Genomic DNA, 26,967 nt, shown 5'->3' on the forward strand with positions numbered 1-26,967 from the left:
TCAAAATCACTGAATTTTTACATTATATTATAAATATTATTAATGTACATAGCATGCAATGTTTAACTGCGCTGACCGTCCCCAGATGCAGAATGAAGCATGCAATTCCATTTCCCCATAGCAGAGGACAATAGTGAGACCAAGGATTCTGATTTTGCCCACAGTTCAGCCCCAAACTATATAATTAGTAATAAATTTAGCAAGCTAACAGCAAGTCAAGCCATCCAGTCATTTTTTTCTCGTTGCATGACCTTTTTATCATGGAGAATTATCTATTTGTTGATGTTGATATTTTTTTATTTTTTTAAAAGAGCAGTGTTGATACTTCATTCATAAATTAAGACAATAGAAAATGTTTTTTTATGTTTTTTTTTTTTATAAATAGCTTTCATGCTCTGCCAATCAAATGATAAATAAAACTTGGGTTCATTTGTCACTGCATTGTGTATACTGTGGAACGTACAGAAGTACATCAAATTACCTTACCAGTAGATACAAAATAACTATTGCTTGTGATTTGCAAACAAGATTTATCTTTTAAAAAACATCAAATACAGAAATGTGACATTAAAAGAAAACAAGGTTTTCTCAGATATCCCCACACACAATAAACACATTCCTCTCTAAGAAGTTTGCGAAATATTAAGCCAATGTTTCCTTTGAGAAAAAGATGAGCCTCATGCAAAGACGCACTGACAAAACGCTACAGTTGCGTTTACTGCATTATTCTTTGAGTTTTTGGCAAACACGAGTGCGTCTGTATTGTCTGCAAGTGTATGCATCCGTGCAATGTCACTTCCTGTTAGTCACAGCATCTGTCTCTAGTGGCAACAACAGATGGACGTCGTGGTAACAACTATCGTAGCCCATCATGTTGATGGCAAATCGGCGTAAACACGTTGGCTTCGCTTTGCCGGGTTGTCACTGACACAACATTGACAGCATGCTAGATTAAGTTTCCTACTTTGAAGACTGAAAGCACACCCCTATATACACAAAAATATTACATTATTAAAAATTAACATGTGTGCTGTCACGTTACGGTCATATTGGAGCAAATTTGCGAAATGTGGTTGTCTCGACCAGTCAACATTCTTAAAACACAAAAGAACGAACCTCACTAAAGTTATCTTTAAGGTTTTAAAAGGTGCTTTAACTTTTAAGTCAACACTTTAAGGCTGCTTCAGCTCCCAGGCCGGTTTAAAGCTTCCATGAAAAGTTAAACGCTTAACAACTGTTGCCATTAATATTTGAAAAATGTTAGAAGTTAATTCATGTCAATGTTAAAACAAGATAAACCGCTGGGTTGGGTGAGCACCCATACCAGTTTTTTAAACTGACAATAATTTAAGGCATTTTACTGAATTTGGAGCTTTTTTTTTTTTTACCTGTGTCCGCCATCTCCTGGATTGTGTCATCATTGCAGCCTCTGTCAGCTCGTTCATAATGCATGTATAAGTACGTGCATTTATTTGAGATGCTTGAAAAAAACTACTTAAAGCAGGCCTTTTCTTACTTTCACCATTTTCATGCTACACTAATTTACAGAGAAAAACCGTGTGGACAAGCATCATCACTCTCAACCACTCCACATTCCGTCCTCCATTCCTCCTACCTAAGGTGTTCCATCCTGACAAGCTTTGCAAGATAAAATCAGATTTGTGATAGGCTTACACAGAATTTTTATTGTTCAACATTGTACAATATTCTGTTTTGTGCACGTTTTTCTGATTTGTCCACAAAATTTTAATGTTTGAAAGAAGAAGTGGAAATTAGTCATGTTTTTTTTTTTAATCCGATTCATCCGAATAATTGTCAGCTTAATTGATTATTTAAACAATTTGTATTTGCAGCCCTATTACATATTATATATATATATATATATATATATATATATATATATATATATATATACTGGTTTATTGTCTTGAACTAATGTAGAACGGCCACTGTACATTTAACAACCTGAGTTTGTGTGTGTGCGTGTGCATTAAAGCACACCAGAGATGTAACCCCAGGTTAGGATCTCTCAATCCTCATGTAACTAAGCCACACTCTCGCACACACACATCCACACTCGCACACATGATGGGCAGGGTAAGAAGTAGGGAGAATGGTTCTAAGGAGTGATGATGAGAGGATTGCTCTCACCGAAGGTGCTCCAGGCACATATATAGTGAGATGCATTGACTAAGGGAGGGAGGAAAGTTGAGGAGAGGGAGAGGGGGTTGAAGAGTGAATACGTATAAGTTCTTCCAACCTGTAGGGAAATATAGGAGACAGGGAAGAAGTGAGGGTACTGGGGGATACATGCGTAAAGCCAAAGAAAAGATTGAAGGTGCGATGGGCAGAAGCACGTTTGGAGAGCCCCTCGACCGAAAGTGCTTGAGGGCTCTAAGTTGAAAACAAAAGAAAGTCTGAGTTGGAAGGACATGGAAAATGATGATAGCGTTGGAAGCCACAAGAACCTCGGGGGGAGAAAGATGAGGAGGAGAATAAGAGCAGTCAGTGGGATGAAGTAATGCGTGAACACAAGAAAAAAGTACAGTGTCAATTAATTGCGTCATGGTCGTTTGTTTTAAAAGAAAATTCAAATTCAACAGAAAGCTGAATGAATGACAGACTTTTTTTCTTACTCCCCGTTGTTAAATCAACATCCCGTTCGGGAAAAAAAACATGCGCTGGAGTTGAGTAGTTCTGTTTATCACTTTAAAGGTACTGTCCCGAACACCTCTGATAAAAACAGAAAAGCAGATAGCTTGGTGGAACATATTTTTAAAGGCTCTTAGAATTCAATTGAGCAGAACTATTATAGAAAAATTATACTTTCAGCTTTTTAAGGACACTTTAATTGATGCCCCTCACCTTGAGATCAAGATAATAAAATAATAACACTGAATAGTCTAGACTTATACATACAGAAGTTTCGCAAGTGCACTTTCAAAAAGGCTGAATATCATTTATATACCGAAGGGCAGAACACAGAAGTTAGCGGTACTTCACTCATGTCCTTTTCCCAGACTAAAACCCAAGGCCTCTCTCCAAACAGTAAATCATAACACCACTACAACATGTAGAGACTGTATAATTAGATAAACAGCTATGTTGTTGCAGCAAGTGCCAAGTCATGTTTATTTGTATAGCCCTTAATCACAAGGAGTCTCAAAGGGCTGCACAAACCACAGAATATTGCAAACTACAGACTATTATTACACCGTCCCCTGATCTAAAACCTACATGAGGGCAAGGGAAAACTCAAAAACCTCAACATGAAGAAAATGAAGAAACCGGAACATAGGAGGAAATAAATCTGAAAGATATGAAAAAAAGGGGGTAAATACATGCAACTACAGTATATGGTTGATTATAAGGTGCATTCATTACCACTAAATGACTCATTTTTTGCTATGTTTTAATTATAGTTCGGCTTACTCTTTTGTTTTTCTGGGGGCTCGGAGGAACATTTCAATATTACATCAAAGCTGAGACACTTGTAGACTTTCTGCACCCGGCCTGTCTGCGTTCGACGAATTAAAGTTTGACAAACACGGGCATTGGTTACAAGAATCTACAAAGCAGTGTTACCGTGCACATGCAACCCCCAACTGGCCCCCTTCCCATCAGCTAAACATGAACGTCCTAATCAGAGGGTTAATTACGTCTCTTTGTAACTGTGTCAGCATCATGTAACTGATTGCATTAACAACCGCCGCGTATCTAACATTCATGTCTAGCGCGTGCACGTCTTATTACGCATTGCAAAGGTTACGGCGGGCCTTTGAGCACAAATTGCTTCAAAAATGACTTTCGGATACGACTGCCAGGCAAAAGTATCGCATCTTCTGTCTTCATTTCATTTTTCACAGAGTTAATGAATTACTGTAGGCGTTGCTTTTAGCTATAATAATTTGTCTCCATCTGCTGAAGTTATTCTGGATGTTAATAAATCAACGTGAGTAGCATGACTTACATTTCTAATCAAATCACTACAATCATTTTTAAGCAAAAGCAAATAGCAATATCAAAACATTACCTATCAGTGTCTATCATTTGGGAGAATTTAAGAAATATTTTTAACCAAGGCATAACTTAACAATATGTTTGCAAAATTAAAAATTTGGGTCGGTATACATTTTCTTTGTGTACAAGGAAAAAAATGTTAAATTATTTTACTTATAATAAAAAAAGTAATTGTTGAAAAATGAAAATCCACTGAAAAGCTGCAGTTTGATGTTAGTGAAACATGATTACAGTCAGACTCATCTACTGCTACAAACCAACTTTTTTGTACAGTAACATTTGAGACAAGGATTTATCAGTATATTCATGCATAGCTTTTAATAGCATTTATGAATAATACAGCTGCCTTTTTACTAACCTAGATATTTGTTTGCTTGTTTTTTTGTTGTTTTTTTATTTACTCTTTTAATTTTGAACCTTTATAACAATACATTTCAACGTTTTATTGCATATTGTATTTTCAGTTTATAATTGAATAGCAAAACATTTTCTTTTTCACAAAATAGAAATCCTGTTCCCCAAAAGCATTTAATTTTCAAAAGGGTCCCTTTTTTCTACCTGATTATTAGTGTGGGTTAGAGGTAAGATCTTAAGCCTGATTGTTAATCATTACGTTCGGGCCGGACTTCTTCCTTGCTGCCTTTTATTTATTTTTTTTTTTTTTTATTGTCCACCTGGCATTGTTCTTCTTCAATTTTCTGCCTCTTCCTCTTCCTCTTAAAGTGCCGCACGAGTCTTAAATACGTGCTGCTGTTGTAGTAAATTACCCAATTGTGAACCCATCTGAATAATGGACGGCCATAAAAATGTCCCATCAACCCCTAAAAAAACTCCATCAATGATGGAAAATTGTCAAGTAATGTAAGCCTTGCGGAAGTATTAATATAAAGATGTAAATGTTTGTCATTTTTAACTGATTTCATAAAAAAAAGACAGACTTTGATTTGTTATAATAAATCACCTTTCTTCCTCCCAAGTCCTCCTAAAATAAAATATGGAATGTCGGGTTTGCTTATGGCTCAGTCCTGCAAATCAAGTTAATTGGTCAGGCTCGGGCGTGGTTGCACTTTAATACCCGCGCGCCTGAGTTGGGTCGGGCAAAGTTTTAATGCCTGACCTTACCACTGGTGCAGGTTATAGTCAGACAAATGTGGTGATTATTTTATGTAATAGTCCATCTGTCGACTGAAGTAATCTATAACTGTAGGTTTGTCTGTTTGGGCGATACATTATTTCAAATTGGTGTTCATCTTTCTAAAAGGTCTCTCTGCATGTGTTGTTTTGTTTGCAATTTCAGAAGAAACAGCGGACAAAAGAACTATCTCAAGTATTTCACTCCTACAACCCTTATGACCACAAGGTAGGACCTTACTCTTTTTCCCCAATCTCCTTTTGACATGTGCCCTTGTCCATCTCCATCATTGTGCACTCGTTTCATCATTAGAATATGTCTCCTTTAATAGGTCTCAAAAGCACTTGACTTGATAGAAGAACTTGTCAGTCATCATCCGTGTATTGTTTTAAGCGCCGTGATGATTTTGTTTTACACTTATGGGGATAGCCCCTTGTCAGCAATCTTGTGGATAAGAGCATGTTTACAGTTGGCTCCTGATTACAACGGGGCCCCATTTTACACACAGCTTCAGGATTTAAATACACGGTATGGTGATGGGTTTTCACTCAATTCATCGGCACATTTAGCATTGTGTACAAGGCAGAAGCACCATCAACTGAATGATGTGAAAAATCTTGACAATTACGACACTTTGTTGGAAAGCTTCTATTTTCACCACAGAGATCACTTTGTCTCTCTAGGGATTTCAAAAAAAAATGAATGGATATACTCTGCATGCAGCAACAGCAGTCAAGTCTGTTTTTCTATCTGAAATTGTTACCTCAGTAATTTGCCCCTTTCATCAAACTGTTGATTATTATATTTAACTCATGCATTTCATTATTTTGTTGCTGCCATATTTGATTGCACTGTTTTTCATTGCACTTACAGCTTACAACCGGTCTTCCAAACACACATTTGTTTATATTTTTTCCTATTTATCCTCACATTCTTTTTATCCTACTTTTCTTGTTATTTTTACATGTTTATCCCTCAGTTCAAAGACTAATCTCATTGCAAACAGTGTCCACGACATTGTTATCAATGACAATAAATACAAATTTTATTCTAACTCTGAAATAAAGGCGAATAACAATGCTTAGTTGTGTAAAAAAGTATTTCTCGATTCTGTAATAAAACGTATGTTCTGTTTTGTTCTCTGTTTGTAGTTTTTGAATACTTCTGTTATGAAAGCTCAATTGTTTGAAGCATCTGTTTTCGTTTTAGGTGCATAGTTGAAGACAGATTTCAATGAGAGACAATCGACTTTTGCACCCTAGACCAAACATTTTTAAATAAACGGGTGTATTTCCGTCCGTTTTTTTTCTTCTTGTTTTGACGCTTCTCTAAACTTCAATGCATTCTATCCCAAGAGCTTAACAAACATATGCAGTGTGATTATGTAAATATGCTTTAAATGCAGAAAAAAGGCTCAAAGAAAATCCAAGGAACGTTTAATATTTATATGTTTAAGTTTAATATGTACCAAGTTAGTACTTGGTTGCAATACATATTGCATGTGTATACTGTACATGCATATGAGATGTTTTGGCGTGGAAGTGGGGTAATTTGGGCAATTTACATGAGTGCAGCAGTTTATTAATTTCCTCAAAATACTTTAATGAAAATTTTGCATTAATGCCCAACATGAAAAACAAATATGACTTAGTGGCTCAAAAGTTGTGTTCACAGTTAGCCCAGGACAATCAATCATCCATTCATCCCTGGGACGACTTCTCCTCAAAGCTTTTCATTACATCACATTTTAGACATAGAAAATGCAACAAATAAAGGCTATTTGCTACCTGGCCACACAGATATTTAGTACTGATCCACCTTTTCCCCACACACAGAAAACACACACAAAAATAATAATTTCACTATTACTTTTTTGCCAATGACTGTTAGTAAATTTTTAAGTTTTTTTATAAGTGAAAGAGTGAACAAATGAATGAATCAATCAATTAATCAATCAATCAATGCACGAAAGAATCAATGCATGAATGAATAGATGATTGATTGATTGATTGATTGATTGAATAGCCCTTACTGTAATTATTTAACAGTACAACAATATTGGATAGCTTCTTTCAGTACAAAGATACACAGATTAAAAAGATACACATGTGTAAGAAGATGAACATGTAAATATTAATATTAATTATATCTAACTGACAATACAAATATAAAAAGATTACCTAACAGTATTTTACTACTTTTAGTGCATCTCATCTCATCTCATCTCATTAGCTACACCGATTATCCTCAGTAGGGTCGCGGGGGTGCTGGAGCCCATCCCAGCAAACATCGGGCAGTGGGCAGGGGACACCCTGAACTGGTTGCCAGCCAATCGCAGGGCACACGGGGACAGACAACTCACTCGCTTATTCATACCAAGGGACAATTTGGACCGGCCAATTAACCTGAAATGCATGTTTTTAGTGCATATGTATGTAAAAGTGTAAATGTTTTAGCCATGTAAATTAAGTATAATCACAAATTGTAATTGACTCCTAGCCCAATGTATGATAATGTGCTTGATTACTGTAGTTATACAACTGTTTGTTTCAATGTTTTCAGTCATTTGTTGTATCGATGTCACCTGGCTAAATTTGTAGGTATTTTGTATTTTAGTTTTATCGGGGGGACCTTTTATGCCCTACTCATTCATATACCATATATTTACAACCATAAAGAGCACAGTGCTAAAGGGCACAGTCTGTTGCTGGTTCTATTTCTGCTATTAACACATACATATTGCGCACCTCATTGTTGGGTGCTAGTGTCCTACTGTATGTCTGCCTTACAACAACATGCATACAAGTGTATGAATTCAAATATACAGCTGGAGCAAAACTGAGTTTGCTTGTTGTTTATTTGATTATTGATTACAAAGTACTGTATTTTCTGCACTATGAGGCAAACGGGATTATAAGGCGCACCCCTCCAAAAGAGTATTTTGTCATATAGTTACTGTACATAAGGCGATCCAGAATATAAGGCGCTATGGTAGGAACCTCAACAAAACAGTCGCATTGGTCAGTCATACTTTATTAACACCTTCACGTTCCGAGGAGGGCCGTCGGACTGTTGAGAAGCAAATATGTGTCTCAAAACACGTACAGACTCGGTGTCTGTATGATCTCACCATTCAATCAAATATATCACGCCGCACATCGTTGGAAAGCTGAAACACTTTGGATATACTCAACCGAAAAACGTCACGATCGGTCTGAAACAAGATACCCGAAAAATATAAAGCCGGGGTAGCTCACCAAAGACGTCGTCTTGCACCCATCACATTCTATCATAATACGCAACCATTGTCTTATTACATCCCTGATTGTAGTAAATCGAACCCTGTAAAAAATGGACGTACTCCAAAACATGCGATAATGCCAACAATTACTGTCTAACGTAGAAGAAGCTGGTTAGCTCTTTCAACTGTGAAACATGGCTCAAACGGCTGGTTTGAACGGCCACTTTTCGAGTATATATGGTCCTGATAATACGGTAATTAAAAAATGTAAGTTCTCATTGGGAAACTTCAGGCATAAAGACTTCCATGCGCTTGTTGATATCCCAAAGGTAATATTTGATTTGAATACATATCAAATCATGAATGAATAATCCAGATTTTTTTAGGCTTTTTTTTTTATTTATTTTTGTCTTTAACCCCTGTGATTTGATATAAATGCATGTATCATTCATGTTAAAGTGGCACATGTAGTGTGAGGATATATTTTCCCTCTTTCACACATCTGCTATTCCGCCCTATCTGGTAATAGCCAAAAAGCTCCGTGCAAGTCTTATTCCATTTCCAGAGATTGTAGACCCGCAAAATAAATCCCTGTGCATTACAAGTCCAGATAGCTGCGAGATATGCTTTGCTAAAAACATCTAATGTCAAGCATGAGTCATTCCATATCCTCCAAGGTCCACTTGTCATTGCCTGTGTCCATTTGCTGAGGAAATGTGGAGGCAAATCTGCTTTTATTAAACCCATATAATGTTAGTCTGATTGTATCTCTCGATTTGAATTAAGATTATATGGGAGCAGGCCTTTTGGTTTATAGTTTAGAGAGCATGTTTACATTTGTTTACACTTGTAACAACAAGAAAGCCCTGATAAAGGGTAGGAATACGGCAATTACTGCTAATATGTGTCGGGCACTGTACGAAAAGGTCATTAATAAAGGCTGTTGTGTTTGTGAGCCATTATTGTTTCAAAGCTGCGGGCTACAAACCTAAATGAAATCCTTTTTTAATTAAGTAATTGTTGTTTTTAGACCAAGATTGTATCTAATAAAAAATCCAGCAACAGCTAAATGTCATCCTTCAATACAGATTAATATTCACACTAATAATAGCTTTCTTCTTTATTGGGCTTTCCATCTTCCTGTCATGTTGTTGATCTCAGTTCAAATGCTGTTCTTGTAAAAGTGACATTAAATCATACATAGTTATGTATATGTGTAAAGAGTGTTGAACACTACCCCCCTGGTGTGTGTTTTAAGAGACAAGTTATATGTGGGTACAATGTTGTGTTTCTGCAATGATTAATGTAAGGTATCCTGTAGCCAGATGGTGCTGAACCAGGCCCATCCATCAGCAATGAAAAGACCAGTGGGCAGAAACCTGGCAGAGCACTTTGTCTGGGGCCAATGCCCTGCACCACACACAAACATATACATACACTTGCATATGCACACACCTCTTCTGAATAGTAATCACTGCTCACCCTGTTATTTAATAATATTGTTCAATACTGAATATTGTATTGTTTTATGTACATACAGTAAATTCCATATTTACTATATCATTCTTGGATTATTTATTTATATGCGTGCACACAATATCTTTTTCGACAAAATTCCACAAAACTGCCAAGCCCACTTTCCAGACATGAGCTTTTTTTTTCGGCCGCATTTTATTTCAATGTGCGACGGTTGATTACTTGATAAGTTATATGAAATACAGGGAGTGCAGAATTATTAGGCAAATGAGTATTTTGACCACATCATCCTCTTTATGCATGTTGTCTTACTCCAAGCTGTATAGGCTCAAAAGCCTACTACCAATTAAGCATATCAGGTGATGTGCATCTCTGTAATGAGAAGGGGTGTGGGCTAATGACATCAACACCCTATATCAGGTGTGCATAATTATTAGGCAACTTCCTTTCCTTTGGCAAAATGGGTCAGAAGAGGGACTTGACAGGCTCTGAAAAGTCAAAAATAGTGAGATATCTTGCAGAGGGATGCAGCACTCTTAAAATTGCCAAGCTTCTGAAGCGTGATCATCGAACAATCAAGCGTTACATTCAAAATAGTCAACAGGGTCGCAAGAAGCGTGTAGAAAAACCAAGGCGCAAAATAACTGCCCGTGAACTGAGAAAAGTCAAGCGTACAACTGCCAAGATGCCACTTGCCACCAGTTTTGCCATATTTCAGAGCTGCAACATCACTGGAGTGCCCAAAAGCACAAGGTGTGCAATACTCAGAGACATGGCCAAGGTAAGAAAGGCTGAAAAACGACCACCACTGAACAAGACACACAAGCTGAAACGTCAAGACTGGGCCAAGAAAAATCTCAAGACGGATTTTTCTAAGGTTTTATGGACTGATGAAATGAGAGTAAGTCTTGATGGGCCAGATGGATGGGCCCGTGGCTGGATCGGTAAAGGGCAGAGAGCTCCAGTCCGCCTCAGACGCCAGCAAGGTGGAGGTGGGGTACTGGTATGGGCTGGTATCATCAAAGATGAGCTTGTGGGGCCTTTTCGGGTTGAGGATGGACTGAAGCTCAACTCCCATTCCTACTGCCAGTTTCTGGAAGACACCTTCTTCAAGCAGTGGTACAGGAAGAAGTCCGCATCCTTCAAGAAAAACATGATTTTCATGCAGGACAACGCTCCATCACACGCATCCAAGTACTCCACAGCGTGGCTGGCAAGAAAGGGTCTAAAAGAAGAAAAACTAATGACATGGCCTCCTTGTTCACCTGATCTGAACCCCATAGAGAACCTGTGGTCCCTCATCAAATGTGAGATTTACAAGGAGGGAAAACAGTACACCTCTCTGAACAGTGTCTGGGAGGCTGTGGTTGCTGCTGCACGCAATGTTGATCGTGAACAGATCAAAGCACTGACAGAATCCATGGATGGCAGGCTTTTGAGTGTCCTTGCAAAGAAAGGTGGCTATATTGGTCACTGATTTGTTTTTGTTTTGTTTTTGAATGTCAGAAATGTATATTTGTGAATGTTGAGCTGTTATATTGGTTTCCCTGATGAAAATAAATAATTGAAATGGGTATACATTTGTTTTTTGTTAAGTTGCCTAATAATTATGCACAGTAATAGTCACCTGCACACACAGATATCCTCCTAAAATAGCTAAAACTAAAAAAGCCCCACTCCAACTTCCAAAATATTCAGCTTTGATATTAATGAGACTTTTGGGTTCATTAAGAACATGGTTGTTGTTCAATAATAAAATTAATCCTCAAAAATACAACTTGCCTAATAATTCTGCACTCCCTGTAATTATGTCAGAGTCTCATTCACATATTCTACTTAAAATGAGTTTCCCTCCCTCGGTTACTTAAGAGTGTTAAGTGTACTTTTGACCATCATTTTTGTCATAAAAAATGGTTCAAGGTAAGAGCAAAGTTCTTTTGTAAAAATGTCACAACAGTCTGCAAACAAAAACCTGAAAGTATTTACCCTTGGGGCAGATAGCTCAGCGCAAGAGACAAGAGGGAGTTCATGCGTTCTGTGCAGAGCCCCGCCCATCCCTACAGCCAACCCAATCAAATTGTCCTGGGTGCTTTGTTGGCGTTTTCAGGATCTTTAGAGTTTGTTCTGTAGATTTTCATCAAAAGGTGTCTCAACAGTGACTATGGATTATGTAATGGGCTTCCATATAAATGAATCCTTAGTGATGTACGGCCAAAAAGGGGCCTGTTGGTGTGACACCTTGACTTTTATGTGCGTGTGTACGTACTAGACCGTACCATTACCACATCGAGTGTTGCCTCGGCTTAACATGTCTCAATTTTGTCTCTGAGCCAGATTTACTGAATTGTGATGCCCTTATACAGACCCATAGCAGGTGTCATATAAATGGTTCTATTAATAATTAATAATATTGTCAAGGCTAATAAGGTACTGTACCACCTACAACCCCTCAATGGAGATCTTTGTTTTTTTTTTTCACAAGAAATTCACCTTCCCCACTCAGAGATTTTGTGCATGAAAAAGGCATGCATGAGTCATTTTTTCAACTCTGGGATTAATCAGAGGCTGAGGGGGGCTGCTATTGTCATAAGCAGGGGCATACCTTTGAACCCTCAATTACAACTCGAGATACAAATGGCCGTTTTGTTATTGTTTCAGGCAAATTGTTTATTATCCCCATAATCTTGGCTTTATAAAAGGTATTTTAACCATGTCTTTGTAGCACCGGTGCCTCTTTCAATTTTGTTGCGAGACGATGTTGAATAACTTACGACTGTCAATATGGTTAAGCTTCTTTTCAGCTATTTACTTGTACAGTGGAACGTCGGTTCTCCACAATAATCCGTTCCAGAACCCTGTTCGAAAACCGATTTGTTCGATCACCGAAAATCGTTTTTCCCATTAAAATTAATGTAAGATTGTTTTAATCCGTACCAACACCCTGAATGCTTACCATGAACGTAAACATGAAGCTAACCCAGGCTAATCGTACGTTCGCGTTAGCGCAATCTTCCGTCCGAAAGATTACGCTAACATAAACGTGTACAACTAAAAAAATCAGGTCGTTTACACGTCATTTAGCACCCGGGTCTCCACAAAAAGTGGTGAGCGGTTAAAAGATAAAGAAGAGAATTATGAATAGGATTTCTTACCTTTGTGAAGGTCTGCAAAAGCCATGCTCTATTCCCTCGAAAGAAGGGAAACTCGCACACCTTTTTCATATTTTGCTATTATTTCTTTCTTAAGTGCAATAGTTCTACGCACTACCCTTCTTTTTTCACCTGTAGCAACTTTGCTGCTTGCACCGACCTTCTTCGGAGGCATAATTAGGGACTAAAACACTCGCGAAAGCAAAAAGAAGTGCGCGCGCACGTCATAACAGTTCTTCGCGAGGGGTGGGGGCAATCTACACCCGTACGCCGCTCAGCATCGCACCCTAGCGTACCGGCGTTCGAACTCCGATTTTTTTGAACGAAAAGCGAAGCAAGAATTTCTCTAAATTTTGGGTCGAGAACCGATTTGTTCGAACTGAGAGGCGTTCGAAAACCGAGGTACCACTGTACTTAGGTGAAAACCTACTGTGCAAAGCACAGTGGTACTGCAACGTTGTTGTCATTGTGAACAAACATGAATACACAAACGCACACCTCTGCATTTTCCTTTAAGTTTTTACCCCTTAAGGCTTGGCCAAGGGTCAAAGTTGTAAGACTCATGCCCGAGTATGTGTGCGTGCATTGGGCCGGTTCTCAGAGTGCTTACAGTGGCCTTTGCCCCTGTCACCGCTCGCTGTCATAATCTCCCGAGAACATACAAATAAAGATGCCCACATCCATTTTCCATGCCGTGCGTGAGGGCCCCAGCGACAAGAGTGACAGTTTGCCTCGCAGCTAGAGAAGGGACAAGCTGTCAACAAGAACCGTTGCACCTGCTCAGCCCTCACCAGGGACGCAAAAAGTTGCAAATGTGTGTTGAAGGAAAGATAATAGGTAGATGCAGTTAAATAAGCAGATCACTAGTAAAACAATAATCAAACATTCACGAAAAATTAAACCAAATTGCAATATTTTTCAATACAGAATATCGTATTTCAGAGAGGGACTTTAGACTTTTGCAAGTAATATAAGATATCTTAACATATTTTACTTTCATGTCCTTAACATGAAGAGAAGAAAACATTTGTTGCATGGTAAAACAATCATCTGGATGTAAGTATCACTGATTTCCAAAACATTAGGGGTGCGCAAATTTCAATTATCCGGTAAAGTAATTTAAATATTGTGATAGCTATCACCTGGAACATCACATAAACATGTTTATCATAATGGGTATTTTTGTGAAACCCCTTTATCCTGATATATTTTTTATAAGTAAGGGTGATTGTCACAGAAATACCTTTTAAGTTTGGAAAATCAAGTCTAGTCTTATTAATTCGTATAACGTCCCGTGCAGGTTCTTGATCTTGGCTACAACTAGTCCAAGTGTTGCACTCACCATGCTACAACAAGGCTTATCCTTTTTCCACGAGGACAAGAAAACAAAAATATGATGTCAACATCACAGATAAGTTATAGAATACAAGTGTTTTTTAAGTCTAGATTAAAACACTTACACTGAAGTTGCAGACCATATTCCAGAGGACGGAGCATTCCAAAGCACCAGTAACAGAATGGAGAACTTTCAGCTGCAGATTTATTTTTTGTGCCCTTGGAATGAGTACTTTGAGCAGAAACATAGGATGCAATTAACTTAGAAAAGTAAAAGGGTGTTAGTCAATGCAAACTTTTGTATGTTTGTAACAGAACCTTAAACACACTATGCTTAAAAAAAGAAGCTTGTTAAGCTTATCGAGTATTATGCTATTTTAGTGCTACCATATACTAAGAAGATAGTCAATTACATATTACAAAATACGCATTTTCCATGAAAATTACAAAGATTAAAAAAAAAAGCAACCAATGTTTATTTCTTTGTTATAAATGTTGATTGTTATACATTTTTATTGTTACAAATATTAAAAGAAAGAAAGATTGAAAGAAAACCATTAAGGGCATTCAAGAGGGGCTAATTATGAATCAAACAATGATCAAGCATTTGCATAAAAGTAAAACTTAATTGCACTCAGTAAATGTGTTAAGACCCTAACAAAATGACCCACTCTCACCTCCCAAGTTTTTGTGAATTCCCATTTGCCCTCATAACGTTGACGTAATTATCATCTGTCACGAAGAGTTTAAAATAAACTGGAATAAGTTAATTAGTCTAACAAGTCTCTCTTTCCCCAACAGATCAATTTTAATATTTTCAACAATTAGTGTTCCGTTTTCCTTTCTCCCTTTGGGATCCTAATTGTGTTTATTTGCTGAGGGATTTTTTTCCAAGCTGCTGCTTTTTATTGTTAGGGAGAGCTAACCTTCATCTATTTTAAATTTGACATTTGCTTGCGACATTGTTCTCTCGATTTTTCTTGCTAATTAATGTACTACAGTGTATGTGAGTAGACGTAAGCTGCAATGCACATAGATTCAACAAACTGTACTTGCTCTTTTTCCTCTTTAGACTTTTTGTTGTCTAAGTAACTGCTATTCGTACAACATATATATATATATATATATATATATATATATATATATATATATATATATATACTCTGAACAACTTTTGGATTAAAAAATACTAAGTCTATGTGTGTGCCTTGCGAAACTAGAATACAACTGTATAGTCTTTATTGTCACTGATAAGAAAGTTAGACTTGGAATCGAGGAAAACCATCTAATAGAGCAGGGGTGGCGAACACGCGGCTCCAGAGCCGCATGCGGCTCTTGGCCAATAAGAATGCGGCTCTTTGCCTCATCATATTTTCTATATACTGTGGCTCTTTGCCTCGTTTCATGTTTAGTTTTTTCCCCTCTTGAAACACACTTCAATCCATCAGAGTTAATAACAAATAATAAATAATATTTTGTAATTAATTTGGCAGATTTGTTGTTTTGATCCTGCTCCTGACACATAACTGACTGGCAATCATCTGTGTAGGTTACGTCTAATGCCGGTCAGTGCGTGGTGTGGCTCTTTGACTCTCACAGTTAACAATTTGTGTCAAACTTGTTTGCCACCCCTGTAATATAGACTAAAAACGAGATAAAAAGATGGTCAAAACAAATAGGAAAACATAATTGCAAGGTAGAATAGAATAGAATAGAATATACCTTTATTGTCATTGTTACAAATGGGCTAACATATTGTGACAACGAAATTGGGCATGACACTCCAGTTTTACACATTCATAGTGAGGTATGAGCAAGAAGATAAAGGAACAGAGAAGATAATGTTATAAGACAAGGGGGATAAGGCTATAGTTATAATTTACATGGTATTTACACAAGAAATGTCGCCATGTGGGATGTTACATACAGGGTAGTGCTTTGATACTGTCCTGAGGTGTACCAGTGCAATCAAATTTAGCAGCAACAAAATTCCCAAGTAAGTCGGTGCTACTTGGGGTTGTCCATCGATACGATGATGACCATCTTCTTTTAATTGTGAGTCTGCTGATGTTTGAAGAGTCCGATCCTGGATCCACAGATGCGGTTACAGACAGAGCATGTGAAGGGGGTGCTGGGGGGAGCAGGGGTGGCCTGGCGAGCATGTCTCTTTGCACGCTTTGCTGCACGGTGTTGCATGCGCTGTTCCTCCATGTAATCCACTCCATGTGAGCAGTGGGAGCGCCAGAGGTCTCGGCAGGAAGCAAGTTCCTCCAGTGAGGAGGGGTTTATCCGACATCTCTTCAGGATGTTCTTCATTTGGTCTTTGAACCGCTTCTTCTGCCCACCAGCACTGCGTTGGCCTAGATGTAACTGACCATAGAGGATACGGCGTGGCAGTCTGTGGCTGGGCATTCGAACAACATGCCCCAGCCACCTAAGTTGGCGTTGGGCCATAATGGATTCCATGCTGCAGCTGCCTGCCCTCTCCAACACCTCTGTGTGCGGCACTCTGTCCCTCCATGTGATGCCAAGGATCTTCTGAAGACATCTTACATGGAAGGTCTCGAGGCTCTTCAGATGGCGGCTGTAGATAGTCCATGCCTCACATCCATACAGTAATGTCGTGATACATACAGCTCTGTAGACCAGCATTTTGGTGTGGAGTCTAAAGTTGTTGTTTTGAAAGACCCTTATCCTTAGTCGACCGAAAGATGCTGATGCTTGCTTGAGGCGGCTCTGGATCTCATCATCCAATGAGCAGGTGTCAGACACTATGCTCCCCAGATATTTGAAGGTGGGCACCATGAGCAGGTGTTGCCCTGCTGCTGTGAGGGTTATTGGGTTTGGTAAGAGGTCAGCACTGGACTGACAGAGTACCTCTGTCTTCTGGGTGTTGATCGTCAGTCCCATTCTGGTGTATGCAGTTACAGCTGCCGAGAGAATGTTTTGCAGAGCCTCCGGTGTATGGGCAACCAGGGCACAGTCATCAGCATACTGTAGCTCAATGATGGTCTCTGAAGTCAGTTTGGTAGTTGCCTGTAGCCTCCTGATGTTAAACAGGTTACCATCAGCCCTGAAGTTGATGGTAACTCCAGCCTGCTCCTCCATCCTTCTACGTAGCAGTGTTGTTACACAGACGAGGAAGATGTTGAAGAGAACTGGAGCCAGCACACAGCCTTGCCTCACTCCAGTTTCGACGCCAAAGGGCTCTGAGCTGTGTCTTCCAACTACCACTCTGGCCGTCATCCCTGAATGGAACTGTGCAAGAATGGTGAGAAACTTGGGTGGACACCCAAATCTCTTCAGGACTTGCCACAGTAGGTCCCTGTTCACTGTGTCAAATGCCTTTGAAAGATCGACAAAGGCGATGAACAAGTCCTTGTGCTGCTCCCGGCATTTCTCTTGGAGCTGACGTGTCACAAAGATCATGTCGACTGTTCCCCTGTCCTTTCGAAAACCACACTGTGACTCTGGGATGACGCGTTCCGATATTTTGGAGATGAGTCTGCGGAGCATGACCTTGGCAAGGACCTTTCCAGCAGTGGCCAACAAAGAGATACCCCTACTGTTGGAGCAGATGGATTTATCTCCTTTATTCTTAAAGATGGTCACAATGTTCGCATCTTTCCACAGTTGCGGGACACACTCTCGTCTCCACACCTCTGAAATATATTGAAACAGTGTCCGTGTACAGAGGTAGCCTCCTACCTTGAGAAGTTCAGCTGGGATGTTGTCAGGTCCAGGGGATTTATTGTTTTTCAGGGTTTTGACTGCATGCAGGATTTCATTGAAAGTTGGCGGGAGGTCGAGGTCTGGCAATGTAGGATGTTCAGGGAGCTCTGAAAGGACAGTTGGGTCCACTGGGGTGGGCTGGTTGAGCAGGGTGTTGAAATGCTCAGCCCACCGCTCCACTATCATAGCCTGATCCTTGATTAGAGATGTTCCATCAGCAGATCTAACAGGTGCCAGTGAGCAGTGTCTGGGGCCATAGATGGTTTTTACTGCATCATAGAAACTGTGCATATCGCTTCTATCAGCGTGAGACTGGATTTCATTGGCTTTTGAGATCCACCACTCATTTTGCAGTTTTCTGAGAGTTCTCTGGGCCTCGGAACGAAGGGCTTGCCATAGCTTTTTATGGAATTGAGATTGTGGGTTGTTCAGGGTGGCTCTGTGTGCCTTGTGCATTCTGTCCAGGAGGGTTGAGATCTCTCCGGCATTCTGGTCAAACCAGTCCTGGTGTTTTTTAGTTTTAAAACCAACAGTTTGGGCTGCAGTGTCAAAGAGGGTGGTAGATATATAGGTCCACTTCTCATCCATCCCAGCCTCTGACATGACCAGCTGCTCAATGTTTGCCAGCCTCTCAGCTAGAGAGCAACGGAAGTTGTCAAGGGTGTCGCTACTGGAGAGTTTGGCACAGTTGAGTGTCTTCCTCTTTGAACCACCATGACGTGCTAGGGGCCGGACATGCATTCTGACCTTTGTCAGAATCATGCGGTGGTCGGTCCAACAGTCTGCCCCACGCATAGCTCTTGTAATGAGCACGTCCTTCAGGTCAGCCCTCCTCACGATCGCGTAGTCAATCAGATGCCAGTGTTTGGACCTGGGATGCATCCAGGATGCCTTATATTTATTCTTTTGTTGGAAGATGGTGTTTGTGATGGTAAGGTTATGTTCCGCGCACAGACTAAGAAGTCTCATGCCATTGGAATTAACTTTTCCAATGCCATGGGCACCAATCACACCATCCCAGTTTTGCAAGTTCTTTCCGACTCTTGCATTGAAATCACCAAGCAGCATGATTTTGTCATTCCTCGGGATGTGACTGAGGATGTCATCGAGTGCCTGGTAGAAGCGATCCTTCTCTTCATCATTCGATGGCAGTGTTGGTGCATAGGCACTAACTAATGTGACATGTCTGCATTTTGCAAGTGGGATGCGAAGAGTCATTAGTCTTTCACTGACACCCACTGGTGACTCTGTGAGCTTCAGCAGTAGAGTGTTCTTAATTGCAAAACCAACTCCGTGAAGATGGTGTCCGCCCATGGGGTATCCCTTCCAAAAGAATGTATAACCCTCCCCCTCTTCATTGAGTGAGCCTTCCTCAAGGAGTCTGGTCTCGCTGAGCGCTGCCACATCCACATTATATCGCTTCAGCTCGTTGGCAATGAGTGCTGTTCTGCGCTGTGGTCTGTCCAGACTGGTATCCAGGAGTGTCCTTATGTTCCATGCTGCAATTCTAAATGCTATTGTTTTTCGACCGCATAGTGGAATGTCCCGACAGGCGCGGTTTCCTGTCCGGGTACTGTGCTGAGTGGGCAATCTTTAGGCCACCTTTTCTAGGCCTTTCCCCAATTGGGGTGAGCAGTGCGGCCACTAAATAGTGCTGCTCAGACGCACAGGGGTCTGCCGGAAACAGCTGCCACTCAATCCCAGCTGCTAACGACCCTTGCCCTGTGCCGCTGACGTGCAGAGGTCCAGCTAAGAGCTTCCAGCTCATTCAAACCTGCTCCCGTCACTGGTTACTCCATCGCCGCCAGACTTTTGTGGTCGGGGACTCAGGTAAAAGAAGATACCTGCGCAATGATGGTTTTTAAAGTGGCGTAAGGGGTGCGCTTTCCCCAACGCCACTATCTTGATTGTAGAGAAGATGGATCCAGTGGCAAGGGAGACCCTAGACGACCGGCATCTTCCCACAACTGCAGGCGGCTGCCGGAATCCAGGTCTGTGGGAAACCGCCTCAAAGCGTGCCGCCACCAGCTTTTGGGATCACTCTTAGTCTGGACTCTACCCTTCGACCTGTTCGGCTTGGGTAACCCTGCCAGGAGTACGAGACTCCCGCCGACATAGCTCTAGGGGTCATTGAGACGCACAAAGTGCCCCACCACGATAAGGTGGTGATCCGTCGGGGCACAAGTCGGTAAATAAGATATGAATACCCATTCCACTATAGCATTTCCATTTTTCTATAATCTTGCGTGCTTGTCTAGGGTGGTTAGGGCCCTGTGGTGAGGGCCCTGGGGATGAAATGGTTTCTGAACCTGTCAGTCCTACTTTTAAGGGACTGTAGCCCCAACCACGGGGGAACAGGTCAATGAGGTGGTGGCCGGGGTGAGAGTTGTGCTTCAAGCTTGCGTTATTGTTGTATTTCTTTACTCTGAAAACTAGCATCATTACATGTATGCAGCAAATATGCTATTTATACCCTGATTCTACGTTTGTATGTATTATTGTATTGCCATCCATTATCTGCACCACTTATCCCCAGTAGGGTCACGGGGGTGCTGGAGCCCATTTACAGCTATCTTCGGGCAGTGGGCAGGGGACACCCTGAACTCGTTGCCAGATTAGTTTATTTATGTTTTATTGATTCAAAGTGGGGCAGCACGGCGGCGCAGTGGTTAGCGCTTGTGCGGCACAGTTCATGTCATGGGAACCTGTCGTGGGTTCAAATCCAGCTCCAGACTTCCTGTGCGGAGTTTGTATGTTCTCCCCGTGCTTGCGTGGGTTTCCTCCGGGCACTCCGGTTTCCTCCCATGTTCCAAAAACATGCATTTCAGTTGAATTGGCCGGTCCAAATTGTCCCTTGGTGTGAATGAGCGAATGAGTTGTCTGTCCCTGTGTGCCCTACGATTGGCTGGCAACCAGTTCAGGGTGTCCCCTGCCCACTGCCCGGAGATGGCTGGGATGGGCTCCAGCCCCCCCGCGACCCTAATGAGGATAAGCGGTACGGCTGATGAGATGAGATGAGATGATTCAAAGTGGATTACATCTCACCCTAAATCTACGTTTGTGTCGGAGTTCAAGTTAAATCCCAAAGTTACTCACATCCTGGACTAGTAACGTGCATTCTGGGTGTGACAGGTGCGGCTTTCATCCTGTCATCGTGGAAATATAAACTTTAAAATATAAAAAATGCTTATGCTTATTTAATTTTGAGTATTTCTTATTTAACTTAAATATTTTCATTCAAATAATACGAGTGAGCAGGACCGATAATCATTCGTCTCCCTATCGCCTTGTGTCAGGGGACGATGGTGAGAAAACACCCAGTGATTCTGATGTTGCGCGTTCCTTGGCGCCAATCAAAAGAAGTAGTATTATTACCTAGCTAATTGCTCATTTAAATGTTAACAATCAAATGATGAATAAGCTTTACAGTAGATTCATTTATTTGAAGATCAGACTGTGCTTCAACAGACATGAACCTCACTGCAAGTCTATGTCCTGGACGATACATTATATCGTTTGATGATTAAATTTTATGCAAAGATTTATTCCAGTGTTATCATGAACTTATAACTTGCTATTGACAACTCTAGACATCAAAACTCAAGAAGGTAAAAGTGCTCAATCTAGATTTTAGATATTGTCTATTGTAATCTCTTTGTCATGGATTTTATTATGAATCAGGTGTGTAATTTACTGCTTCTCCCATGCATTACATGCAGGGATGTGATTTTTCCGCTAATTCGCGGAATTCCGCTTTTTTTATCTCCAAAAATAAAATTTTAAGATTTCCGATTTTTTAATTGGTAAAAAAAACGATTTTGTCTCTACAGCATTCCATTTTAGTGTTTCCGTAACTGAAATGAAACGTACTTGCGATTGGTTGAAGTCTCCGTGTTGACCAATAAACGCGCTTGTTATAAAGGCGTAGGAGTATGCCATTGTTCATTTCTCACACGTTTTTGCCGAGTGTTTAAAGAAAGATGTCCGAGATCGAACGCAAAGATGCTCCGCGAGGTAAAGAAATTGATAAGATCGTAAAAAACAAGTTTCGATCGGACTGGTTGGAGAAGGAATTATCTACAAATGTTGAAAAGAAGACTGTGACGAATTTGTTCAGTGACTTTATTCGGAAGATCGATCGTGCCGGGAAAGCGCTTTGCATTTGATGGCATGATACCATTGTCTATGGTGGGAGAGGTTTCAAAGCTCTTGAATGTCACGCAAAGAGCAAAAAACACGTGAAAGAACTCCAGTCAAGAACAACAAATTATTCCATCGCTGGTAGTTTCGGTGCCCAAACGAAAACTCCAAAACTTTAAGGCCTCCATCCCTTATTGACACCACAAACGGAAGCGGTAATAGAGAGACGTGATCCACCCCAAAAACCTGTACCAGTTGCTGATAGAGTCGTGAATTTTGAGGTAGGTGGTAAACTTTTCAAATTTATTTGACAGTTTTCCTCTTTTTTTCGAAAATATTATAACGTAATAAAAATGGCCATAAATATTTAACAATTACAATAATAGATTTTCATGTGTACATTACACCAACACTTTACTGTAGGGCCTATACTTATTGTACTTTCATTTATAGATAACATCTTCTGCTATAACAAAGACATTTGTGGTATGTTCTAATATGAGTTACTTTTCATTTGGTCATGATACAATTATTTCTTCATGAAATTTGAACTCTTCAACATGATTTATGTGTTAACTTAGTAATCACATGAGTTAGATATGATGATATTCTCAGTGATAGTTTTTAAAAGCAAAGGCAGTCCAATGTTTTTAATGTGACTGATTTTAAGTTGACTTAAACTGTAATTTTATATGGGATAGTTCAAAATACATTGAAAATTGATGCTGTTGTTTTGTCTATTTCTTTGTCATCTGAGTGCATTGAAAGTACTTAAAAAAACGTAAAACCCATGAGGTCCGGGGGGCTTCGCCCTACTTGTCCCCCCACTAGGGCACTGCCCTGGACCTAGCTGGGTGCCCGCGGCCCCCAGACCCCCGCCTAATTTTCAGATAATTTCACTTTGGTCAAATCACATCCCTGTACATGTTAAAATGACCTCTTTATCTTCAAGAAGGCCGAAGGAAGAACTAGGTAGTAAAAGTAATGCTCAAATTCTACCTTAGTTTTATTTGGCAAAGATACTTTTAATAACTTCCTCTACAGTCTAATGTTACACCTCATCTTTGATCAAAGGCTACACAAATGGAACCAGACTGTTTGGTGTGTGCGCAGCAATATTCCGCCCACATTCTGCGCTGTTTGCCAAAGACATGCTTGTCTTCCTTTACTGTTTTGCAGCGGCGCTCTATAGACATGTATGCTTGTGCTCAATCTGTCAAGGTTACACAACAGGGACTTATGAAACGCACATTGTACATGCACGGCCCTGCAAATCTTCAAAACGCAAATGAGAGTCATGACTTCATTTGGAACTACTTTTCTCTGATTGTAATCACTGGCTACACAACGCCGGTTTATAGTATTTTCCCCGTAGGTTTTAATAAGTAGGCAAGATAGGAGATGTAATGCAGGGTGATGAAAGAGACTTGAAAATGGAATAATAAGGGATGATTACTTAAGCAACTAACTGTATTCCAAAGTTTATGCCTTTGTTTTTAATATATATTGCAGTTACAGCAGCAGAACAATATATTCACATTTAGTAAACAACAATTAACTAGGGATGCCCTGATCCGATCACATGAATTGAAGTCAGGTCCGATATCACATGTAAAGCCTGTCTTTTGTAACAAAATCTAAGTAAAACAAGAATATATAAACCTGACCTGGGCAATCCCCCGGTTTTTGAGGTTTCTATGTTCAGATTCTGGAGATTCCTAGCTCCTACTAGCTTGCTAATGATCATGTAATTTGTATCACTTACCTCCAAAATCATGCAGGACATACGGCCCTCAAGTGCTGCAGTGCTCAGGTCAGGTACAAACGGAACAATGTTGAGTGGATGATAATTAAAAAAAAGTCAGCAAGAGAAAAGCTCGTCCTGACCCAAATGTAATATTTGACATTTTAGGCCTGACCCAGCCCAAGATTTGGATCGTATAAGGCTTGGGCTAAGTCTTAACTTCTTACCTCTTACCTTCTACTGCTGAAAGTGGCGAACAAAACCTGTTCCTACTTGCAAAAGGCTTCCTCACTTCAGAGTTGTTCAACCTTTCTCTATAAAATCCTTAAAATATACCGTATTTCCCTGTGCAGCTCTTCCGGTACACGGCTTTCAGGATTTTTTGTTAAGGCCTCTGGGCACATTTCTAATTCTAGCAACAACTGAAAGCACTAATGAAAGGAGCAAAACCAGGCATAAGTAATGAGGGGAAACTTGCAGAAAGTTTATAATTATATGATAAGTGGGTGATGGACAAAATATAATTAATATCACATGATTCAGATGGGGCGGCACAGCAGCTTAGTGGTTAGCACAGTTCTGAGGTCGTAGGATCAAATCCAGCTACTGTCTCTCTTGTGCGGAGTTTGCATGTTCTCCCCGTGCTTGGGTGGTTTTCTTCCGGACACCCCGGTTTCCTGCCACATTCAAAAACATGCATGACAGGTTAATTGGCCAGTCCAAACTGTCCCTAGTTGTGAATGAGCGAGTGAATTGCCGGTCTCAGTGTGCCCTGCGACTGGCTGGTAACCAGTTCAGGGTGTCCCCTGCCCACTGCCTGACGATAGCTGGAATGGGCTCCATCAGCCCCCGCAACCTCACTGAGGATAAGCGGTGCAAATAATGGATGGATGATTCAGATATTTTTTAGCCCAGCAGAGAAGGCCTTGCAGGCCCTTACGCCCCCCCACTATGGTAAGGACACTTCAGTAGTTCCGTATTGTACAGATCCCCTTTAAAGAAATATTTTATGCTGTTCTGGTATTCTTAATATTTTGAGAAGTTTCTTAATTTTAAGGATGTTTTTAAGTCCATTAAAAATAAATACATAATTAGAATGGGATAGTGTTTGCAATGTTTGACTGTGCTTTGTGACATATTACACATACATTTAATTCATTCCAAAGTGTGAAACCGGACATTCTGTCTTAATGAGCGGTTCAAAGAGACAAAACATGGAAGAACAACAACAGCAGCATTCTAATTGCTCCCAGTCTGCAAGTGGACGTCTCTTGGCCTAATAAGCGTACAGGTTTATTATGAATGCAAACTAATTTGCCTAATTGTTTCTCTGTCCCTGATTGCTTAGCAAAGCTAATCCGTCGACATTAGGAAAGGCTTCAACAAAATCATTAAAATCTTTACAGGCGTTCGGACTTATTTCTTCACGCTATTGACAAAAAGGGGTTTAACTTTTGTGACTCTGTTCTGCCTCTGCCGTCAAAGGAACTCCTTGCACATTCTGATTGGGCACTCACCAACTCAAGGGACAGATGAGTGATCCAGCCCCAGTTGTTATTTATAACACTGATGTTTTGCATGTTGTGTGGCTGGCTGTTGCTTCACCTTTCCCATTTAAATCTGTTTATCACTTTATCACAGAGTTGCACACGCATTCCTAAGACAGCCAAATAACTCAGCCAATATCTGCAGGATTAATTCAGTCGCCTTGAGAGACGCAAACTACATCGGTTTTCTTTGTTGGGGTTTCGGGCTTTTCATTAAACAAGCCGTGGAGAGCTTATCGCTCACCGTGCATGTACATGTGTTTACATGCTAACGCCATTTTAAATCCTGCATTACTTATTGATTTTGCCTGCTTGTTGCGGCGCTTTATAATAATATAATAATAATAATTTCCTTGTATTGTCATTCTGTGTAACAATGTACACAGAACGAAATGTCGATTGCACCTGACCCGATGCAGCCGCAGCCAAGAGAGGGCGCCGCCGACCACTTTTTAAGTCTTAGGAATGACTCGGCCGGGGCGCGAACCCGAACCTCCCAGTCTCAAAGCGGGCGCCTTACCATCTAGGCTACTGAGCTGGTATCTTTAGTCCGCGGAGTTTATGGAGGGAACTTGAGTCAAGTTTGTGTCTTTTTTAGGGGGGTCTATTCTCGAATTCCTACATTGCTAAAATATTTGAAATAGTTTGGTTTATGAAACCTTTAGGTATTCTGTTCTTAATTCTGAACTTGTAAGGGGAACAGGAGTGGACGTTACAAAAAAAACTCTCAATTCAGAATTCCAAATCTGTTCTAAAAGTGCACCGCTAGATAAACCCTAAATCATTGGTCTCCATTGTCGTGCTTGCGGAAATGTTGTGAAATAAGCTCACCACTGATTAGTCAATGTGATTTCCAGGAGCTTTGATTTCCAACTGGCTTGATGTTTTTGTAGTTGACTGAGCCTATTTTAACCCAACTTCTCATAATTACAACCTGTTCATAACATAGTAACAACATAGAAATAACACAACATTTTAGTCATAATTGATTTTTTAGAAACGCATATCAAACTGGTGGCCTATTGTGCCAATCAGGAACAAAATGTAGCTCTGAGATTCAAAAAGGTTGGTGACCCTGCCCTAGAGAGTGTGGAAATCAAAGAAAAGCAACATAATTCAGATTCAGATATACTTTATTGTCATTCGTGTACACGTGTATACAGAATGAAATGTCGATACATCTGACCCGCACAGTTTCCTCGAGCGTCAGCCGGGATAGATAAGTTTAACCATGTCATCGTCAGAATTATAGCGCAGCAGTTTGTCATCTCGCGGTTCGATGTTAGTTCCAGTTGTAAATGGTCCAGTCTATTGTCCAGAGAGCGACCGTTGGAGAGGAAAATGGATGGGAGAGGCGTTTTGAAGGGTTTAGCCTTTAGCCTAGCGGTTAGCCCGGCCCGACAACCTCGCTTCTTCCTCCGGTCACATCGCTCTCTTGCCACTCTGCTTCG

General features: G+C 40.3%; 1 protein-coding gene across 2 annotated transcripts in view; it reads left to right on the plus strand.

The window, feature by feature from the left end:
- cdkal1 (CDK5 regulatory subunit associated protein 1-like 1) overlaps window positions 1-26,967 on the plus strand; it is a 381,323-nt gene that overhangs the window by 280,014 nt on the left and 74,342 nt on the right. For both annotated transcript variants that reach the window (XM_088326179.1, XM_088326180.1), the window contains one exon: window positions 5,318-5,380. In XM_088326179.1, coding sequence (XP_088182305.1) covers window positions 5,318-5,380 — 63 coding nt within the window. The remainder of the gene's footprint in view (window positions 1-5,317; window positions 5,381-26,967) is intronic.

This window comes from Urocampus carinirostris, chromosome 2 (assembly GCF_059441175.1).
Source record: "Urocampus carinirostris isolate Australia breed hairy pipefish chromosome 2, RoL_Ucar_1.0, whole genome shotgun sequence".
In the NCBI taxonomy this organism is placed as follows: domain Eukaryota; kingdom Metazoa; phylum Chordata; class Actinopteri; order Syngnathiformes; family Syngnathidae; genus Urocampus; species Urocampus carinirostris.